The sequence below is a fragment of the Condylura cristata genome, unplaced genomic scaffold, assembly GCF_000260355.1.
Source record: "Condylura cristata isolate star-nosed mole 26May11 unplaced genomic scaffold, ConCri1.0 scaffold00017, whole genome shotgun sequence".
In the NCBI taxonomy this organism is placed as follows: Eukaryota; Metazoa; Chordata; class Mammalia; order Eulipotyphla; family Talpidae; genus Condylura; species Condylura cristata.
In genome coordinates, this window is record NW_004567118.1 from 27,437,041 (window position 1) to 27,459,462 (window position 22,422).

Genomic DNA, 22,422 nt, shown 5'->3' on the forward strand with positions numbered 1-22,422 from the left:
ACTGATGGGTCTTCTATAAAACTGAGTTGTGATGAAAAGTAAGGGTAGTAAGGGTTTGATTATGATTAGTGCAGACACTAGTACCATAATCTAATGTCTGTTGTTCAAGCTGCACAGTCCTTGGATTTGTTACACAGTCCTAGCAGATGAACTCAGACAGATCAGGGCGGGAGGAGTCATCTGACTCTAGCAAAAACCCTCTGAAGTTCTGACTGTGGGCATTGGCTCCACAGCATTTGTGCGTGTGTGTGCACGCACACACACAACTTTGCTCAGTCTCTTGCCATTAGATAACTAACAGACACTGCCCTCCAACTGGGTCTCTAATTTCAACCAAAGGTTCTAACAGGCCCCACTTTCTAATGGCTTCCTAGGAGAAGAAGCTGGGGTCCAGGTCACTCACCCCAACCCAGAAGCAGATATGTGGGCCACAAACGCCTTTCAGAAAACACTGTGGGGTCCAGCAGTGAGTGGAGGTAAAGGCCTTCGACCAGCAGCCATGAGTAATTGGTGCCCACGAAGAAGTGCAGGAGAGCCTGGGCCATGCGGCAGGGCATGAATATCTGCAGTGGGAGAGCACCCAGGGTGAGTCCAGGCTCCCTCAGCATCCACATGCCAAGAGGGTGGAGGAGACCTCCCCACCCACACTCCCCGCTCTCCCGAAGTCCTGCTGCCCTTCTCAGGGAGGTCGAACAGTAGCAAAATGTGGACAAGGATATCCCCTAGGCGTGCAAACCCAAACTCCTTGACATTCGAGATGCTTTTAAGTGAAAATAGATTCAACAGCAGCAACTTCCCTTAAGTGAACATAAAAAGGTATGTTCTCTGATATTGATCTTGCTATCAATAACTAAAAAATCTTCACAATTAGAAGTTAGGAACTAAAATTTCAAATAACGTATGAATCAAATAAGAAATGATCATTGAAGTGAGAACTTCTGGACTGAATGTAAGGCAAAGAATATTTCTATGGATTGTATGACATTAATGCCACATCTAGAATGTAAACTACATGTGCTTATTAAAAAAGAAAAAGGCTGGGCCCTCCCTGGTGGTGCAGCAGGTTAAAGCACAGCACTAAGAAGCTAAGCCACTTCTGCATGAGTTCGATCCCCGCCTTCCCTGGAGGAGATCCACATGGCGCGGCAGACCTCTCCTGACCCGCCCGCTGCTCCCCTCAGCAGTGTACTTCGTCGACCTGCCTGTTCTGCTCCCCACTCTATCTCTGGTGAATCCTCTCACCCTCCGCATCTCTGGCCTGTACCCCAGTTCTGTATGAATAAATAAATTCTTAAAAAAAAAAAGGCTGAAAATCAATTATCTTAAGAAGTTTTCAAAAAATGTCAGAAAAAGAACAGCAAAGTAAGCCCAAACAAAATACATGGCAGGAAATTATACAGATAAAGCAGAAACCAATGAAACAGAAAACAAAAAGTAAAGGGAAGCAGCTGTGCTGAAAGTTTGTTATTTGAAAAATCCAATAAAATTGGCAAATTTCCTAGTAAGGATGATCAAGTGGGAATAAAAGAGAGCAAAGATAACAAATGATATTAAAATATATAAGGAATACTCCTTTAAATGGAGTAGCTTTTTTAAAAGGTCTTAAGAGAATATGAGCAGTATTATGCCCATCAATTTGAAAAGTTAGATGAAGTGGTTTCCTAGAAAAACAGACTACAGCAGACACAAAAAGAAACAGAAAAGCTGCTTGTCATTATTTGTATTTAATCATTAAAATGAAAAAGTAATTACCTTCAATAATCAAAAGGCTACCAGTAAAGAAAGCTCTGGGATCAGATGGCTTTACTGACCTACCAGGTGGGAGGCCAGTGAGGAGGAGGACATACCTCTGGCATGTAGGATATCCAGCCTTTCTCATTGCTAGGCCTCTTGGAGTAAGAGTTATGGATGACAACATCCTTTACCAGCACGGCCAGGGCTCTCAGGATAAAAGATGCAAACAAGTTCATGTGGATGTAGTTGCGTGTGCAGTGGAGTCTTCTGTGCAAAGAGAAAGCCAGGGCCTCCCCTCAGAAAAGGGTGGCCCAAGACCGCAGAGCTAGTATGAAACACTCTCAGGGTAACTCCCACTACAGGACAGAGACGTGCAATGGAGGGCCCCAAGCTGGATGGCCTGGGATCTCTGCCCCTCATTTTCCTCATCTGTGAAATGGGGACAGTAATAGCTAATACCTGTATCCTGTGTGCCTCCTTATCCAGGTTATTCACTGGAGGAGCAGGTACTATTATTGTCCTGATTTGATACATGGGGAAACTGAGACAGGAAGAGTATATCATAGTCCAAAATCCCAAAGCAGTAAGCTGCAGAGCTGAGGTTCACACCCAGAAACTCTGAGACCAAGGCACAGATCTAGGAAGCTGTACTCCTGTGAGATCAGAGCACTGAGCTTGCAGGAGGGTCCAATCCACAAAAGGATGAAAAGTGCTCACATAGAGCCTGGAATGTAATGATTGCCCCCCAAAAGTCAGTTCTCTTCACCTCCTCCTCACCTACCTGGAGAGAGGGGTGTAAAATGATGTGCTGGCTGATATAAAGTGACGTGTCTGTTGCTACCCTTTCCATTGCTGGGCCTATTCCTGCCAGGCTTTAGAACTATTGTTACTTTCTAATTTGAAAAAAAAAAAAAAAAAGGATTTGAGACAGGTCCTTGTGTTTTATGATTTATGCACCCCTCTCCCTAACGAAACAGAGAGCTACTCAAAAGCAGGATTAGGACCTGCTCTTCCCAGTGCTTAGACTAGATGGACACCAGGCCAACAAGCCTCAGCTGGAGGTGCTTCCTGCAAGGCTTAATTCTAGGACTTTGGGAAATGGACTGATGGTCACAGAGAACAGTCCACACGGGCTAGAATTCCAACCTTTGATCAAGAATTGCTCTCCAAGCGGCACAGATGGTCATGTTTCTGTTTCAGGAGCTGTAAAACATCTGGGATTGAGGTGTCATACCCGGGGTTCACAGAGCCCAGGTGGAGAGCTGCTTAGCACTAGCCTCATGGTCTCCAGGGTTCCCAGCCAGGACCCCTGCATCTGTGTCGTATGTTCATCCTGTCCTATTATACTCAGTCATGTCCCTGAATGGGCTAAGACTGACAGGCTTGGAGGACTTCTTAGTAGGCCATAGATATCTCATCTGATTTCTAAAACTGTGATTTAGTAAAATGCACTCAGGTTTTGGCTTCTAAAAGTAAATATAAGGAAGCAAAAATATGCAGACTCTGAACTGCATAGTTTGTGACCCTGTGCTATCAGTCATCCTCTATGTGACCTTGGACAAGTTACGTCATCTGACCATGTTTCAGTTAACTCATTTATAAAGCAAGGGCAATGACAAAGTTAATCTCTTAGGATCAGAGTAATTCTGATTGGAATTAGACTTACATGTTCTGGTGCATGTATTGAGAATAGTTCCTGGCATTGAGGAAGTTTTCAAATGATTAATAGTCCATGGGTTAAAATTCCAGCTCTCATTTCTAGTCTGTTTTGGGGAGGTTCTTAATCTCTTATAAAACTGATGGGTCTTCTATAAAACTGAGTTGTGATGAAAAGTAAGGGTAGTAAGGGTTTGATTATGATTAGTGCAGACACTAGTACCATAATCTAATCTTAGAGAGGCAAAAGAGAACTGGATTCCAGTTCTCCATGTGCTTTGTGACCTAGGTTTACTCAGTTTCTCTCCCTATTATCCTTTTCCCCTTCACTTGAAAAACAGGTTGGACAGATAAGAGTCTCAAATCCCTTCAGTTCTGATGATCCATGATATCATCTAGCTCAGGCTTCCATTGCCTTCTACAGACAGCCAAAGAGCCAACCCCAACCTACACGCCTGAAAACGAGCCAGCAGAAATTCCACTCACCGAAGAAACAAGAGGAGGGTGAGAGCCAGGCAGAGGGAGGCAAGGGAGAGGGAGTATCCCACAGTATACAACAGCTTCAAGGTCGACAGCAAGTCATGGTGCTTCTCCTGGGCACAGATGAAGAATAGACGTGACCACCAAGCCATGCACCTATGTCCTCCAAACCCCAGTTTCATGTCCAACCACCAAAGTTCTGGCATGGCCCAATCCTTGTTGACATCCAAGTAGAGCAGCTTAGTCTGCTCTCTGGCAGAGCTCAGAGACAAAAGAACTTCAGTGATTGAGAAGTCCTTGAAGGGCCCTCCCTGGTGGCATAGCAGGTTAAGTCAAAGCACTGGGAGGCTAAAGCCACTTCAGCATGAGTTCAATTCCCGCCCACCCTGGGGGTGTTCCACATGGCGCAGCAGACCTCTCCTGATCCACTCACTGCTCCCCTCAGCAGTATACTTCCTCAGTCGGCCTGTTCTGTACCTCACTGTCTCTGGTGAATCATCTCACCGCCCCTGCACCTCTGGCCTGTACCCCAGTTTTGTATGTATAAATAAAACTTATTTTAAAAAAGAAAGAAAGAAAAGTCCTTGGAAGATCTAGCCCCCCTGACTTGTCCCACAGCTCATGGTTTATGTATCAGGATTCACCATATATAGAATTGTGCCCAGGACAGTTGGGAATGAGGACAGGTTCCTTGTCCCTGAGAGTACTGTCCTTAACGGGGAAAGGTCCCTCACTGAAAAATGGGCCAGATTCATTCACATCCTCATATCTGTTGTCATCACAGGCAGCTATATAATACCTTCTCTCTAACATCTACCCCCATTTTCTACTTTTTCCTTTGATCTTATTCTTTGCCTGGCTCTTGTAAGGCCACTTATGATTAGTTGGGCCCACCTGGATAATCCAGAATACTCCCCCATCTTAAAATCTTGATTTAACCATACCTCCAAAGTCCCTTTTATTACATAAAGTAACATTCATAGATTGGGGGGATTAGTAGATGGGGCCATTACTCATCTATCACACCTTTATCAGATTGCAAAAGTTCCCTTCTACTCCACAATAAGCTGAGAGTTTTTATCATGAATGGAGGCTGACCTTTATTAAATGCTTTGACATTCAATAGATGTCTTTATCTATTGGAAAAGCATGGTCACATTTTTTAAATCTTTTAATATGGTGAATGATATCAATTAATTTTCAGATTAGATCCTGGTAAAAGGAAGAAAAGCTATAAAATTTGAGGGAATAACTGGGGAAATTTGAATATGGATGAAACATTAGTTGATTAATTTTATTTAGTTGGGATAATAGAATTGTAAATTAGGCGAAATGGAATCTTGGGAGGTACCTAATTGGTATTTAGAAGTAAAAGCTCATGATGTCCACAAATTAATTTCAAATACTTCAGGAAGAGAGACAGAGAACTGTGGCAACTCAGATGTGGCAAAATATCAACACATTTGAGTCTAACCAGTTGATCTATGTTTATTTTACTTTTTATTTAACTTTTCTATAAGTTTGAATATTTCAAAATAAAATGTTGGAAAATATGAATATATATCAACTATTATGTACGATAAATTATATTGAAAATTAAAATCTACCATTAAAACGACATATATTAAATTCTGTGTTTGAAAATAAAAGTTTTTAAATATCAAGAATAACAGCTTGAAGCAAGGCATGGTAACATATTACTTCAACACTACTAAACATATTTCTATGTCAAGGAATTTGAACATGCTTATTAATCGTATGCACAAACATATATATGTGTGTAGCACATGGGTGTACGTGCATGCACTACATGCATAAACATAAGATGCCCATATATACATACAACTTCCTTAAGAAGTACCATGTAGTGTTTATAGGGACCATAGTGTGTGCTGTCGGTTGGAAGAAAATAACATATTTTGTTTGCCAAAATTCTGGAGGGTCAAGATTTACTAACACTGGCCATTTTTGGGCAAAATTTCTGTCCTCTATTAGAAACACAGGTAAACATGGTCAGAAGTTGTTTTTTTAAGTACTGGACTTCTTGGAAATATGGCATTTGCAGAGGGGGGAGCAATGTTCTTGTACTCACTTTTCTAAAGAGAGAAATCTTTACTTCCTGTCTTGGAAAGCAGTTTTCAAAGTTGTTTTGCTGTCCCTGTCACCTGTCCCTGTCTGCTGCAGACAAAAGCCAAGAGGAGGCAGCGGGCACTGCACCTGCTGGTAAATTCTCTCAACATCTCTAGTCCCAGCTTCAGATCACGTTAGATTCCCCGGGGAAAGGTTAGCACCAGCACTGGTGACTAGGTACCACCACAGGCCTACTGATCCAAAATTTGTGAAGCCATTAGTTCAGGGTTTATACTATAAAGACCATTGTGCACATCAGTACTGAGTTGGGGGGAAAATGAGCTATTTGGATATACAGTGAACCATTGAACAACATGAGTTTGAACTGCACAGGCCCACTTATATATGGATTTTCTTGTAAACAGGTGATATAACTTAGGTACCAATAATATAGCACAGTACTGAAATGCATGTTCTCTTGCACATGATTTGCTAAGTATGCTCTTTATTCTAGCTTAATTTAGTCTAAGTATAGTATATAAATATAAATAAAAAATAAGTATAATAATATAAAATAAGAATTGACTATTCAAATTATCAGTAAGGATTTCTGTCTATAGCAGACTATTAGTTAAATTTGGAGGGAATCAAAAATTACAGAGTTTCAACTGCCTGGGGGGCAGCATCCCTCACCCCCATGGTGTTCAAGGGTCATCTGTAACTACAACTTTGTAATTATTCTCAAGTAGCTTAGTCAAGGAGAGAAGATAAATGTACAGAATTTGCCTAGATTAAAACATGCAATTAGCATCCCTATGGTATAACCAAATCTTGAGAGAAACCATATCCACAGGTATCACTTTGATATCTTCAGGAGGTACCAAAAATTAATCAAAGATTTCCTTGAAAGAATTAAAGTTAACACTAGATACATACATACATAGAACTTTAAAAGGTATGACTTATCTCATGGAAAAATTATATGAGAAATAAAGAATTCTTCTAACTCAAATCAGATGATGACGTTAAGCTGAGGTTCAGCAAGAATTCCCTGTAGATGGGCAGGACACAGTGGAAGATTTTCACCCTGGGAGGCGCCATGGACGGGAGAGCCTGGGCCATGCTGACTGCCATGAGGCTCTGAAGAAGGAGCCACGACCAGGGTGGGGATGGGTTGGCAGGCTTCAGTCAGATCAAATAAACAGGCGATGAAACATCTTGAACCTGGGAAGATGGATCCTCCTCCCCCAAAGGGCATGGACTTGGGCCACAAGTGGGAGTGAAAAAAAAATCAGCCTGGCAGACCTGGCGATGTTCCTGTTGGCCGCTTTTCAAAGGAGTCAGTGGTAAAGGGCAAGCTTGACTAAAAACCCAGCAATAAAATAAACGATATTAAAAATAAAAGCAAAAAATACTCAACTCCACATTTCATTATTTTTCTACATTTCTCTTTTCAGTGCTCCTGCAATTTTTTTATGCTATGCCATTATGAATCTAATGGTGCATAAGGTGAATATCTTTCCCATACTGCTTTCAATGATGTCACATTGGAAGCCTGAAATTGGCTGTGGTGGGAGCATTTACATCACAAAGTTGGCAAACATTGCAAATCAGTGCAGTGGGAGCAGGAAGCCAATTATTGCACTAGAAGTAGAACACCCCACCACTGCTACTGACAGCCGGGCCAAACAAGCCTTTGTCTACACACGTTGTGTTGCCGCTGAGATGAAAAACTCTAGTTTCCTGGCCAGTTTGTTTCTTTGTTGTGAAATTCATCTTTTGGTCCTAACCTTTGCAAGGCTTAATCAAGCCATTCCATTTATTAATATTTTTGTGTGAAACTCAGATATAGAGAATGTGCTATTTTCTTAATAATGAGTATGAAAACTTTAAAACATAAGTAAAGTAGATAGAATTTTATAAAGAACATCTTGTACCCTGACTTAAATTCTACCATTAACATTTTACACAGCATTACCACCCATCTATCCTTATACAGAGGGTTTAAAATTTCTTGTATAATCTGCATAATTAATATTACTATCTAGAAAATTTGGTATAGTACTGGATCTACTAAGCTGATACTGTGATTCCAGTATGAAATGTGCTCAATACATATTTGACTTAGGTCTTAAGTTTAAATTAGAAACTTAATGAAACTGGTATTGACATTAGGAAAATGTAAGACTCCCTGTAAGAGCCTAATGCAGTCAGTGAACAAGTATTATTTAAGATTTAGACTTGTTTTTTGTAGAAACTATTTCAGATATTTACAATATTTAAAGCATCCAATACTTAAATTGATACAGCTTAAAAATGTATCAAAGACCTCCTTGAAAGTATTGAGATTTACCATATGAGACATATGAGAGGGAGAGAAAGAGATTTATATCTCTACCTTAAAAAATAAGCATAAAACTAGGTCTTTGACTTTTTAAAAAGCCAAATGAAAAATATTTTCAAAGATCAACCCCAGTGGACACTGCAGGAAATCTACTCTCGGACACCACAATCTCATACTGACACGGAGACTGTGCTCAATGCCCCAAAGTTGGGCCAGAGAGAGGCCCAGCAGGCAGGACATTCTGTTTGGAGGGGACCAGAGGAGACAGCCTAGGGCAAATGATGCCGCCAAGCTCACTGTGAGTGCCTGGTGGTGTCAGGCTGGGAGGACTCAGACTCACCACCTGAGCAGCATCTGCCTCCCAACCCCACTCTTGGAGGCATGCAGAGAAGTGACATGGCTTCAGTTACAGAGGTAGCTCTGCTTGATGGCACTGCTTACTTTTCCCCTCCCCAAAAGTTATTCAAATATCTTTAGCATTTAATGGGAAAATATCAAAATTATTTAATAAAGCTAAAGAATTTTGAAATCCAACTAAATTATGAAAAAAGTGAGCCACATCCTGGGGTCCGGGGGCAGGCTAGAGTTTATAGTCTTAAGTTAGGGTAAAGAATTAGGTAATGCAATCTAGAATCCAAGAGAGCTGAAGGTCACGGAGCCCCTGCATACCTGTCTCAGTGAGGAGCACTTCAGAACTCCTCAGAGGCCCAAGCCAGATACCAAATCAGGCTGTGCTGCCCTTGACTCTGCCCCTCACCCACACCCAGCATCTGACTCCTCAATCCCCACCCAGGTGACTTGTGAATCCATCAGGGCTCCCTCTTTTTCCACTGCTGCCAGGATTCTCTTTACATCTGGACCGCTGCTGCAGTGGCCCTCCCTGCTCTTGCCTCGGCCTCCAGCCAGGTCCCATCCCTGACCTCTGTCTGAAGTGCCAGGTCATCCTTTTGAAGGATGGCCCACACGTTCTTCCCTACTAACTATGCAAACTCCAAAGAACTGTGCGACTCTTAACTCCTCAGACCCTCACAGTGACCACATGCAATAAACTCATCTCCATGGGTGGATGGGGCAGCAGAGGCTGAGTGACGGAGGGCATGGCTGTGAAGAGCTAAGAAACAGTCTGGACATGAAGTAGGAGTGTCTGGCCTTGAAGTCTGAGCTCAGAATGCCTTTGCTGTGGTGTGCTCCCTCAAGGCACATGTGTCTCCCATCATCACTGAGTCTACATTGTAGAAAGGGGCACGTTAACAAATATGCCAACACAAGAGCTCATCAGAGAGTGACAGGTGCCATGGAGAAACTCGGGGTGTCAGAGGAAGTGGTAGAGAGAGGACATGGAGGCCAGTTTAGATTGGGTGGCCACGGGAGACTCTCTTTAAAGGAGACATTGAATTGAAACCTGAAGGATCAGAAGGCGAAGCCACAGATGAGTTAGGGAAAGGTGTTCCAGCACAGGGAACAGCCTTAGAGACTGACTTCCCTGGTTTCACCCTTGCCCTAGAAGACATTCAGAGGCTGCCATTGGGGTCACAATTTGGGGTGACTATGGACCTGACTCAGGTGAGTCTGGGGCAGACAGGATGGGGGAGAGCTCTTTGTGGAGCCCTGCAGCTGTCCCACCACAGGGGTCTGGGGGAGAGAGCTGGCCCAGGGGTATGTATGTCACCAACCCAAACAGACTCACGTCTTCTTTGAAGCTCTGGTCCTCCAAGCATTCGGAGATATCCTGCCAAATATCTGAGGAGTTTTCCAGCGTCTGCCAAGTCCCCTGAGCCAAACAGTGTCTGTGGACCCGTCCTGGGCTCTCTGAAAGTAAACACAGCTCTAGGGAAAAGGTCAGAACACACAGCCTGTTCCCTGAGCACACGGTCAGGCCACTGCTCTCACAGCAAAGCTGTGGACAATCACAAAGAAAAGGGATTTTCACTTCCTTTGGGGGCTCATTAGCATCCCCACTATTTGGTACAGAAAGCAAAACATGGAAGCCTCTACGTTTCATAATACACCATGATCCACTAGTGTCTGCTGTGTTTACCCAACATCTCTGGAGCTAGAACAGTCCCTGGTGACTCAGAGACTGCTAGCCTTCCAGAGACTGCTAGCAGCTCAGCTGGGGGGTGCCAGCTCCTGGTGTTTGCTCAGTGGGGCACTGCCTCCAGATGCACAAGACAGGGAAGCAGGCAGAAGAGAATGTGGGAGTCACAAGGCCTGTCCTGCTATCTGTAGGCTTTGTGGACCTAGATCAGTCCTTCTACTCTTGGCGAATCTGGTTTCTTCACTAGGAGCTGGCAAGATGATGGTACCTGACCTCCACAGTCTGAGGAGGGAGGAATGAAGAGTGTGTGCATGTGCACATGTGCATGTGTGCATCCACAAGTGACAGCAGAGTACCCTGCCTGCAGGGCCTACAGTGATGGCCCTGGTTGACCTGACAGGTCTGTTCCAGGAGTCCTTGCCAAAGGTCCTCCCCCCTCAATGATCAGGACTGGATTTGTATATGAGCAATGGAAATTTGTTGGAACGTCCTAATCCTGACCCTGCTCTTAGTTGACCAACAGTAACTAACTTGCTGAATTGAATCAATGGACACCCACACCATCCACCTACCAGTCCAACAGGTGGCTTTGCTAGGGTGTTCAACTGTCATCTCAAACCACACATGCCTAACTAAACTCATCATCTGTTCCTCAAACCTAATCACTCACCTAATTTCCTACCTCTGCTGATGACAAGCCCATCTTTGAATTTTGTGGCCCTACGATTTGGAATCAGCCTTGCTTTCTTTCTTTCTGTTTCTCACACCCTCCATCTAGTCTGTCAGCCCAGCCTGTCATCTTCTAACTTCAACTATATCTAGAATTTGACCACTGCTTTTGACCACTGCAAACACCCTAAGTAAAACCCACCATTATCTCTCATTTACACTTGCCCCTCATGGTGTGTACCACATCAGTTAACCCAGAAATCCAGGTGAGTTGAATAAAATGTAAATCATCTCAGCCCTAAGTCTTCCCAGGGCTCTCTGGAAACAGGCACAGTTCCTAGAGGGCCTCCTTCAAGAGGCCAGTCCCCAGTACTTGCCAGTGTAATTCCAACTGCCTTTCTTTCCCCTCTGCTCCATCCACATGGGCCTTCTTGCTCTTTGTAGAACACACGAGATGTGCTCCCCAAACAGGAACTTTGCACTCACTGTCTCCTTCCCTATGAAACACATATCCCTATTGACTCAAATGACCATATTACCCAAAACAGGATACATACAGCTTCAATGCAATCCCCATCTAAGTTTCAGTGATATTCTTCACAGAAATGGAACAAAAATCACTAACATGTTATGGACTCACAAAAGACCCCAAATAGCCAAAGAAATCCTGGCCCAAAAAATGAGGAATAATGTATCACACTTTCAGACTCAAGCTATACTACAAGTTTAAAAGCTTGTAGTTACAGTAAATAAAATAGTGTGGTACTGGAATAAAAATAGACACAGACCAATGAAGTAGAATTAAGAGCCCATAAGTAAATCCACACCAAACTTAATGACAAAGGGCAAAGGGTATACTTTGGAGAATGGAAAGTTTCTTCTAGTTAGGAATATCAGACAGACGCATGTAAAGGAAAGAAACCAGAGCACAATCTCATACCACATACAAAGTTAACTCAAAGTGGATTAAAGAGCTAAAGGTAATTAATACCTGAAACCATACAATACATAGAAGAAAACGACAAGACTTCCCACAACACTGGCTTCGGTGATGTACTTAGGGACTCCTACAGCATGCACAACACAGTCAAAATAAACAAATGGCACTACAGCAAACTAAAAAGCTTCACACAGCAAAAGAAACGCTTGTTAAAATGAAAAGACACCGTTCTGAGTGGAAGCAAACAACTGCACAGCATATACCTGACAAGGACCTAATGTCTAAGATGTACAAAGAACTCATGCAACTCAACCAAAAGGAAACCAAAACACTAAATCCAGAAAAAGAGAACACCTAAAAATATTCTTCTTCAGAGAAGACATACAGATGGCCAATAGGCACATGAAAAATTGCTCACCATCACCTATCAGGAAATGCAAATCAAAACCACACTAAGATACCATATCACACCTGTAAGAATGTTCATATCAAAATAACCAGACACAAGTGTTGGTGACAATGTAAAGAAAAAGAAACTCTTTATACTTTTGGTAGGAATGTAGACTGGTCCAGGACCTATGAAAAAATCATAGGGACTTCTCGAAACATACAAATAGATCTACCATAAGACCCAGCAATTCTTCTCTTAGGTATCTAGCCAAAGAATGAAAAATCATTAATTCAATGCACTCCTGTGTTCATAAGTATAGTCATTTATGTGTTCTAAGCCAAGTTATGGGGACAACCTAAGTATCCAAATACAGAAGAGTGGAGTAGAAGGTGTGGTATATGTGTGTGTATATGCATACATGTGACTAAAGTAGAATGCTACTAAGCTATAAAAAAAAGTGAACTATTGCCATTTACAACAACATGGATGGACCCAGAGGGGACTACACTAAGCAAAACAAAGCAAAAGGAAACAACTACTAAGTGGCTCTACTCATATGTTCTACTCATATAGAAAAACAAATAAGATCAATTGCAAACCCTAGACATCTGCTATAAAACTGAGGCTTCCAGTGTGGGGAGGGAAAGAGAAAAGAGGAAAGTAGGGAAGAGGTACAATGCGCCCTGTTGGAAGACTAGATCACTTGAGTGGTATGGACACATATCTGAAAAGGCAGAATCCTATATTTCTGAATCACATACAGTGTTGTAAACACAGCATCTTTTTTTTAAAAAAAAAAAAAAAGAGCTATCAACAGAGAAAAGATAGAGCTTGTGGTCTAACTTGAGGTCTCCTGAACCCATGTCCAGCACTCTTTCCACCTCACTGAGGATCCTGAAGTGACTACTTGCCTGAATCACCCAGACCCATCTGGCCCAGCAAATAATCCAGTATCTTTCCTTCCATCTTCTCTAAACATCACATCCTCAGACCTCCTGGGTTGATTCCAAATGGATTTCACCAGAAGATAGTTCCATTATACACACCACTAACTCTTTCATGCACAAATGCAGCTTCCTTTGAAAACCTCTCTTTGTAGAAAGGCCTCAAATAATCAAAACCAATTTTTTAACGGATATAATGTTTTATTGGGCTGAAAGTAAGTACAAAGTATTTTGATCTTACCTTCTCAGAAACTCATTATCATTTTGCTTTGCTTGGAACTTTGTAAACACTTATGTTTTCTGAGAATAGCTCTACCTAGCCTTAGCAAGGTTTTTAGTTAAAAGCAGAATAATACTAACCAGAATAAAATAACCAAGAGGTTGGTCTCATGGAGGTGGAGGTGGGTTATTGTTCTGGATTCCTACGTAACTGTCTCTCTTCAAGCAGCACCCAGGCAAGCTAAGTGATTAAATTCTCCATCTGAGTCTCGTGGGGCTTAAAAAGCACCAGTTCAATAGCAACTCCTTTCAATACCATTGCAAGGGCAGTTTGACATCCTTTCTCCCGATTGACCAATCAAAAGTTGAATGGATGTGAGCATCCCAATCTTTCTTCTCTCCACAACAGTGATAATTCTTATCCTCACAGTAGCAAATTCTGCAGTAACCACGCTGGTTACTCTATTCTTCAGGGAAAAGAAGACTACTATGTTAATGGGTCATCTGAACACAGGAAGACAAGAGGAGAATTAGAGAGAAGGTGTAATAGCGACAGCTTTGAAGGGACATTGGGAGAGAGGACTTGAGAAAAATCACCTATGGGTGCCCTTGCTCTAAGAGTTATTCTACCCTGGAGGAACCCTCAGCAATTGGTAATATAAGGCTTTTTACCTTCACGCCACCAAGGTAAGTATGGAGGGCAAGGAATGGAGACATTTCCTGGAGAGGAATGAGGCCAGCATGCATACTTATCAAAGGTCCCATTACAAAATATGCCTGCAAAGAGAAGAGGGTACAAATGAACAGTAGAGTTGGAGCTAGGGGGCCCCTGATGAAGGAGGAGGAGTCCAGAGCCTGCCTTCCTGGCATCTGAAGTTGGTACAATCTGTCCAGGGATCTGCTTGGTTATCCCAGTCTCCTACATAGGTCAAGGATGAGGAACTGTATGGGTAGGACAGGAATGTCTAATTAATCCACAAACACTGTGGCTTTGTCTTCCCAAACCTGACCTTTGGCAGTGGTCCAGTCCAGTATGTCAATGTGCACGTCATGATGATTTTGGTTTATTTTACATGAACTGAACTCTCACAGAAACTCAGTGTCAGGAGGATACTTGGAGGTTTTACCAGCAACTCATATTCCATAATTGAATAATGGTCAGATATTTACCATGAGATCCTGGAACACTCTGACTGAAATGTGCACATTGATCAGTGGACATAAGGGGATCTGTAGAACTGACTCAACACAAACACAACTTCATTATATTTCTCTGTTGGAAGACTAATCCAATGAAAATTATGAAATGTCTATACTTTCTCAAACTCAGCAGATAATCTCCACCCTAGTGTTTGCCAATGAGAAGCTATCAACTTAAGCTTCCATTTCATAGGTCTCACAGAGTCAAATAAAGGGATTTCAAGAACTTCCATAATATAAGTTCCTCACTCCCAGAATCCAAGTGTCACACCTACCACCTGCTCCTACTGAGCTACAACTCAGAGACCCCTGAGGTGGGCAGCCATACTGCTGGCACCAGGACCCTGGCACACAGCTCTACTAGGTTATAACCTGGCTCAGGCCACCTTGTAGAACTGGATGCCAGGTTTCAACACCTGGTCTGTGGGAAATGGTGTTCACCTGACTCTGTTGCTTATGCAAGCTCCAGCTAAAAAGCACCTACCTTATTTGACCTCAGAAAGAAGGATCCCTCAAAGTATGCAATGATGCTTTAACAGATATCAAGCTCTGATAATTGCCTGACTGGGGAGTAGAAAAGTTCTCAGGGAGAGGGGAATGACTAGAAGTCCCTCAGCTTAGAATAAGCATAAGTGCAAAAGCATCATAGGGACAAACTTTTAGATTCCAGGCCCCAGTCACAGCATCACAGAAGTAAGCCATCCACAAGGGACCCTGTCTGAATTTCTGACCCATATGAGAGATCATGCATTTTTTAAACATTATTTTAAACACTAGCCTTTGGTTAATGCATTACACAGCTATAGATAGCTAGTATATATACTTACCGGAAGGCTTCTTGAGTAAGTCTCTCAGACACTGCTCTTTGTATTGAATCCACTTCTGAGTTGTCTTCTCTAGGAGAGATCCTGTAACCTAAGTAGAACCAAACCTGGTGATCCTGAGTTAGCTGCAAACACACAGGCCTGGTTCTCATCACACACCATGATTTTCAAGCTTCCCACTAATGTGTTCATAATGGCTTGCTCTAAAAAACAAAATTTCTTTAGCATCTGATATTTTAATCTTAGAAATACATACAAATTTTACACTTCCTACACAATCTAATCATGTTGATTTTAATAAAATACATGTTTTTCTTTTTAAAAAATCTTCAAGTGAGATTGACATTTCAAATAATAAGCTCAACCTGATGTTTTCCACCCTACCAGATGAGTGGTTTCAAGCTTCTCAGACTATTTAGCGCTCAAAGTGAGAGGCCTCCTACTAAGGAGACTCAATGTACATCAGAGAGGGGTCAGATGCCTCTGACACCACATTGAGTTCCCTTACTTTGCAGGGGTCTACAGTTCCCAGCCCATGTACATGGGGATCCATGGTACTGATGTCCTGAGGTATTTTTCCTGACATTAACTATCCCATCCCAGAGATCTCTAGAAACACAGCACACACTTTTTGAGCTCTAATTATATATCTGTACCATGTTTTATCATTTTAAAAGGGATTTCTGTTCTTCAACTCACTCATCTTTATTGAGTACCTATTATGTGCCATTAGGGAAGAAATGAAGGTGACACAAAGATGAAAAGAAAATAAGACATAGCTTCTTATTTAAAGAATTTAGAATCTGCTAAAGATAGAGCAATTACATATCCAGGTGGCATAGAAAGTCAGATGTGACCTTACCCTATCATCTTCTGCTTCCCTTAGTGCACTGGACCATTGTCCTCTTGGTCACAACCAGAAACCAGGAGTTGCCCTCAACTCCTCCCTCTCCCCCCTACCCTGCCATGCCCACATCCAACTAGGCTCTAGATTCTGTCCTAAATTTCTCTGCTGTTCAACCCCTTCCACCTCTTCTACCTCTGGTCAAGTACCACATCTCATTCCCTCTCCATTCCATCATCACAGGACTTTCCTGCCTAAAGGCTAACCCTTGTGGCTCATTAACTCATAAGTGAACATCTCAGTCACCTCCATTCCCAGCCTTTGAACCCCAATCTCATGCTTTCTCACCTTTGTAAATCTTTGCACTTCCTGTTGCCTCTCCTTATGCCTCTTTCAACTGGCTCACTCCCCATTCATCACACAAAGCTCACTCAAGCCTAAGGACCCCTGGGCACTCTTAACTGTCTCTCTCACTGCAGTTCTGAGCTAGTAACCCTCATCTGCAGTGATTCAGACCCCGTATGCCAGAGGCTCCCATGGCTCACCATATACTGTCTTGTTCAGGAGGCTTATTCGTCTCTCCCTCATTATCCCAGAAGTTTCTTAGGGGCTGGGGTATGCTTATACCTGAGAACACAAGTCTCTAGCATAGGCAGGATTTATTGTCCTCATTTTCTAACTAAGGAAACCATGTATAATCGTGGAGTGGGAGGAGAGGGGATTGCACAGGGAAGGTTAAAGTGAACTGGACTAAGGTCACCCAGTTAATCAGATGACTTTGAGATTTTGCCTCTCAAATAAGTTATAATAAACTCAAGTGCATTCTGGGGCCAGGTAGATAACCTGAAGAAATCAGGTCAGAAGGGTACACAATGGAGGAGATTCTCCTAGCCACAAACTACATGCAAACATACACACATACAGAGACATACACATACCGCAAAACAAACAAAAAGACCTCTGAGTCAAATAAGTAGGCAATTTTCACTTCCTGAGTAATTAGTCTAATCCACCTTCTTCCTTCACTCGCCAGCATCCAGATAGAGTCTGTGAGCAGTTCTTTTGCATGCTTCCAAAGAATCACATAACCAACTTTTAAAAGAAGCATCAATACAGTCATCGTTGGACCAATTTATTGTTCTTTTAGTGCCTCAGCAATTTTTCTGCAGCACCTCATGGAAAGCAAACTAAAAGAAATATCCGAAGCCCTATTTATTAGGTAGAAAGGTACAAACATCTTAATAAGTATTTATGTCCTAACAGTTTAGTGTCTATAGGGACACTAAACCTGAGAATTAGGTAGATAACAACACATTCAACCCTGTACTTTGGCATCTGTGTGGTACTTACTTTGTATCATAGCAACTGCAGAAAACCTAGCTTTGCAGTTGGACAACAGCATCAAAAGGAAGAATGTGTGTGTTGAAACTGTGAACTACCTCCAGCTAGTAAGTTGCACCATAACATGCAGATGCTATGATCAGTGTGCTCCCCTTGAGAAATTAAAATATGCCCCATTCTGTGTGCTCACATAGGTGTCCTGTGGCATCTTAGTATACAACTGTGGGGTGCTGGGGTTAGCCATTAATAATGATGATGAAATAATTGACCTTTATCCCTTGATTTCAGTGTCCAAGTAGTTTTAAATCTCCATTAATAATAGCTCTCTCTGAGTTATGGCATAAAAGATAAGACAGAAGCTTATAGTATATTAGGATCTTTAAAGAAAGAAACATTCTCATGGGACCACAACTGATTCTATATTTTTGACTCTATTATTTTTACAAATTCAAGTTGACAACCATATCATAAGCTTGCAGAATATCCCAAGTCACCAAAGCAAGACCCTTTTTTGAGTAAAGTGCTGCTTATGTCCTCAGAGACCGCAGTTGGTTGAAAAAGAGACTATAAAATCAGTCATATATATGAGCTCTCCCATTTCCCATGTCTTTGCCATGACTAATGGCCAGGGTCAAAAACGGAATTAACAAAAAGCAAAAAATACTGATTTGGGTAGGTTTAGGGAAGTCGGACATATTCCAACTGTTTTCCCAGGTACTTGTCCTAAAGACACCAAAAACACAAAATGCAAATCCAAGTTCAGTCACAACCAGACCTAAACAAAGTAAAGAGGAAAGGCACGATATGAGAGGATGCTTTCTAAATGGAAAAGTCCAGCTTGGACTTGTCACCGCTTTCCCTGGCATGGACAACTAGCATCAGCAACTAACTTAGTTGAGAAGGGGTTAAGGAAAAAAGCCTCCTGATGACCTGCTTTAAATAAATCCTTTATTATTTGTTTTTAGGAAAGGAATACACTTCACTGTAAACAAAACACAAATTGCAGATAAACAAGAACAAAGAAGGTGGAATCATAGTCTTATTATCAGAAATTATTGTTTCCTTCCAAATTCCTCTCTGCACACACGTCCTTTTTCTTTCATTTTCCTTTTATTTTAACCAAAAAGGAAGTCATATTGTTTTATGACCTATCTTTCACTAGGAGATATATCATGAATCTATTTGCATTTCAAGAACTTCTAGAACACCATTTTAACAGCAACATAATGTTCTCTGAATTCAATATAATTTATTTTTTAAATACTCTATCTTTGAACATCTAAATAGTCTTAGATGTTTGCTAATATAAATGATGCTGTGATGAAAATATTCATAGTTGGGGAAAATTCTTTGAATTGGAATTTCTGGGTCATGGAGCATACACATTTTTAAAGGGCTTTGATAATGTACTGCCAAACCATCTACTTGCCAGCTTTTTTTTTTTTAATTTAAGAATATGTACCTTTTTACATTCTCATCAACAATGTATGAAAAAGTTACAAGGTCACTTCTCAAAGAACATTAGAGAGTTTACTTTTGTGATGCCAAAACAACTGCCAATTAACTGAAACGAGTTTAGAGAGAGGGAAAGGGGAAAGATAGCACTATTTGCCTGCTTGATTTAGAAACTAAGCTATTCCTGAGAATTTCTCATTAAGTGGATTTTATGAAGACTTCCTGCCAGAGAACACACCACGATCATTTATAATCCAGGCAGGGAAAGCGTCTATGAGGAAAATTCATCACGAACGTCAACGCAAAGCCTTATAATATAAACATCTGGAGAAAGAATATGAGCTTTGAGGTGGAGAATCAAAAGGAAGGTCCTCAGGGTTACAGACATATACTGCAGGACAGACAGAGTAAATAACTTGTGCAAAATGAGAGGGGACACCGCCAACGGACACTTTATTGATTATGAAAATACCAGCATGAAGGCCAAGGTGTGCCTTGGTCAGCTTCATACGCCTGCCTGAGACACTGCGGCGTCTGCTGTTGTAATGTATAAATATTCATATGCCAAAGTTTCCAAGGAATGCTAGGGAAGAAAGAACACAGGACTTCAAGTACCCTGGGTTAATGCAGCTACGCCACTATGCAGGAGCTACACAATCACAGACCGTGTTTAACTCCTAGGGAACTATAGTCCCCATCTGTAAGATGGGTCAAATAATAATACATTTCTCAGAGGTTTGTTATGGGGTGGAAGGAGGATGATGAGATGCAGTGACTCAGCAGTGCGTGTATTGGTGTTCAATACATGGTTGTGAAAAGATCTTGAACAAAACCAAATAGCCGACTACATTCAGTTTTAATAAAAAGTAATTCCAAGTCACAAAGCAAGAATGAGTGTCTATGTCTACGCTCTCTACAACAGATGCCACTAAGTCCTAGGGCAGGAGACTGGCCAGGACCACTTACCCTTCAGGAATATTCTGGTCACTTACCAAGAAGGTGCCACTGTGACAAGAACTCCATGAAATTATGGATTAGGTGTGAAGGCAGCCTCCAGGAGAATTTGGATGTGTAGAATTTGGTAGGGGGTTTCTGCCTGTCTGGCCCCTCAGGTTAGCACCAAAAAAACCCTGGTGAGGTGAACAATCCCTTCCAATAAGGGAAGGGCACCACATCCCTTCCAATAAGGAACAAGAGAGACTTATCTATAGAATTTTGAGGTTACAAATAGGACTAACTATGCCCATGAACCAAAGAAGGAGAGAACCAATCCCTCGAGCTTGCTTTACTCAGATGAACGATACTAAGGCGGCTCCTCTTCACGGCCCAGCATAGAAATGGAAATTAGAAAAGAGAGGGGTAAAAATCTGTTCTCTTCAGATAAGACTAAGAGCAATTATCAAATATCCAACTAAAGAGAATAGTTACACACATTATACTACCTCCTGGAAGCTCTTATACATCACCTACGTTTACTGTTCCACCTCCCTGAGCCTCAACACACTCATCTGTAAAGTGGGATTAGTAGAAGTTTCCTCTCTGGGAAAGAAAAAATAAGATAATATGAGGGTGCTGCCTGCCACAGAATCTAGTGCATAGTAAGTGTTCAATAAAAATGAAAACTTATGTTATTAGTGTAGTTAAGGAAAAAGCAGATTATAAGATAATATTTATAGCATGAGCCTATTTAAAAAAAAAAACAAAACTATATTTAGGCCCTCCCTGGTGGTGCAGGGGGTTAAAGCACAGCACTGAGAAGCTAAAGCCACTTCCGCATGAGTTTGATTCCCGCCTGCCCCGGAGGTGACCACATGGCACGGCAGACCTCTCCTGACCTGCCCGCTGCTCCCCTGTTCTGCTCCCCACTCTGTCTGTGGTGAAGCCTCTCACCGCCCCTGAGCCTCTGGCCTGTACCCCAGTTCTGTATGCACAAATAAATAAATCTTAAAAAAAAAACTATATTTAAGTAGATGGTAGAAAAATGTCTATGCTCAAGTATAAGGCCCAAAATATGAATGAGGGTAGTAGGATTGCAGTGACATGTGTTTATATTTATACTTCTTTGGAATTTATAAGTTTAAAAAAATCATTCTATGTTTATGGTAAGAAGGAAGAAAGAAAAGAAGGAAAGAAATGAAAAAGAAAAATGAGAGAAAAATAAAACCATTATCCATCTGACCTAAATACTCAACCTAAGAAATGATAAAAACAGGCAAGATGATATATACAGAATTTTAAATGCTCTCTAGAGTTCACACTCTTGTGAGAAAATGCTTATAATATGATGTAAAAGAAAAGCCAGGATACAAAATGTTTATATGCATTATAATTTCAGGTACATAAAAAAATATGCATAGAAAATGGTTTGGGGATAATATGCCAAAATATGAGCAGTGATTACCTCTGAATGCTAGGGTTATAGCTGATCATTTTTATCAATACTGTTATATTTTCCAAATAGCTACAAGTGCAAATTGCTTCCATAGTCAGAAAATATACACAACTAGAAACCACAAGGATCATAATAACAATAATGGCAAAAAAAGCAATAACAATAATAATAAAACTGTTCTTACTTGCTTGATGGAAACCAGAAGCAGCAAGGCAAGGAAGGACCTCCTAGGGGCACAGAGAGAGAGCTTCCTGTGGAAGGGCTCAGGGGCTGGGATGCCCATGGGAAGCACATGAACTCCAGGCAGGGACCCCACTTTCCTTCTCCCAGGCCCCATCTTCCTCACTGCACTTTCACGAGGGCGGACACATTTCTCTAACAGTCTGAGATGGACCACAGGCGGCCTCCTCTTGCATTCCTCTCTGTACAGCGAGGAAGTGTTTGCACAAATCCTCTCCACGCTGCGCCGGGAGCGTCTGGACCAGCCTCGAGCGATCTACTGAATCTCCAAAGTTTCTCACCAGCCGTGGCTCATCCTCCGCCCTGCCCCCTCCCCCCAAAGGCAAGGAGATTTTTCCCAGACCTTTCCCAAGTCAGCTGTGCTTCCTGGCACTTCCTTGGTGGAGGCCAGAGAGGAGTAAAAGCAAGACAGTCAGTTAGTTCTACCCCCAAGGTCCTGCTGAATGCCTAAGGCCTGCGTGCCACAGACAGGGGCTCAAGACACTGAGGGATAGCTGGCAGGAGAAGATGGACCTTGAGTCAGCTCAGAGGGGGGTGTCTTCTTTGTGAGGAAGGATATTTCTCAGTAAGGCAATCAGCTGTTCAGGCTGGGCTGAGATCAGTGACAAAGTCAGGGGCCTCCTCTGGGTCCTGTTTATGCC

The 22,422-nt window shown here is 42.0% G+C and overlaps 1 protein-coding gene across 1 annotated transcript in view; it reads right to left on the reverse strand.

The window, feature by feature from the left end:
• The window catches only part of GLP2R (glucagon-like peptide 2 receptor), a 39,128-nt gene extending 17,250 nt beyond the window's left edge, over positions 1–21,878 (reverse strand). Inside the window, exons 1-7 of the mRNA XM_004685085.1 lie at positions 21,726–21,878; positions 15,513–15,600; positions 14,158–14,262; positions 9,972–10,093; positions 3,877–3,983; positions 1,848–2,001; positions 404–563 (exon numbers count right to left, since the gene is read on the reverse strand). Coding sequence (XP_004685142.1) covers positions 404–563; positions 1,848–2,001; positions 3,877–3,983; positions 9,972–10,093; positions 14,158–14,262; positions 15,513–15,600; positions 21,726–21,878 — 889 coding nt within the window. The remainder of the gene's footprint in view (positions 1–403; positions 564–1,847; positions 2,002–3,876; positions 3,984–9,971; positions 10,094–14,157; positions 14,263–15,512; positions 15,601–21,725) is intronic.
• Between the last annotated feature and the right edge of the window lie 544 nt (positions 21,879–22,422).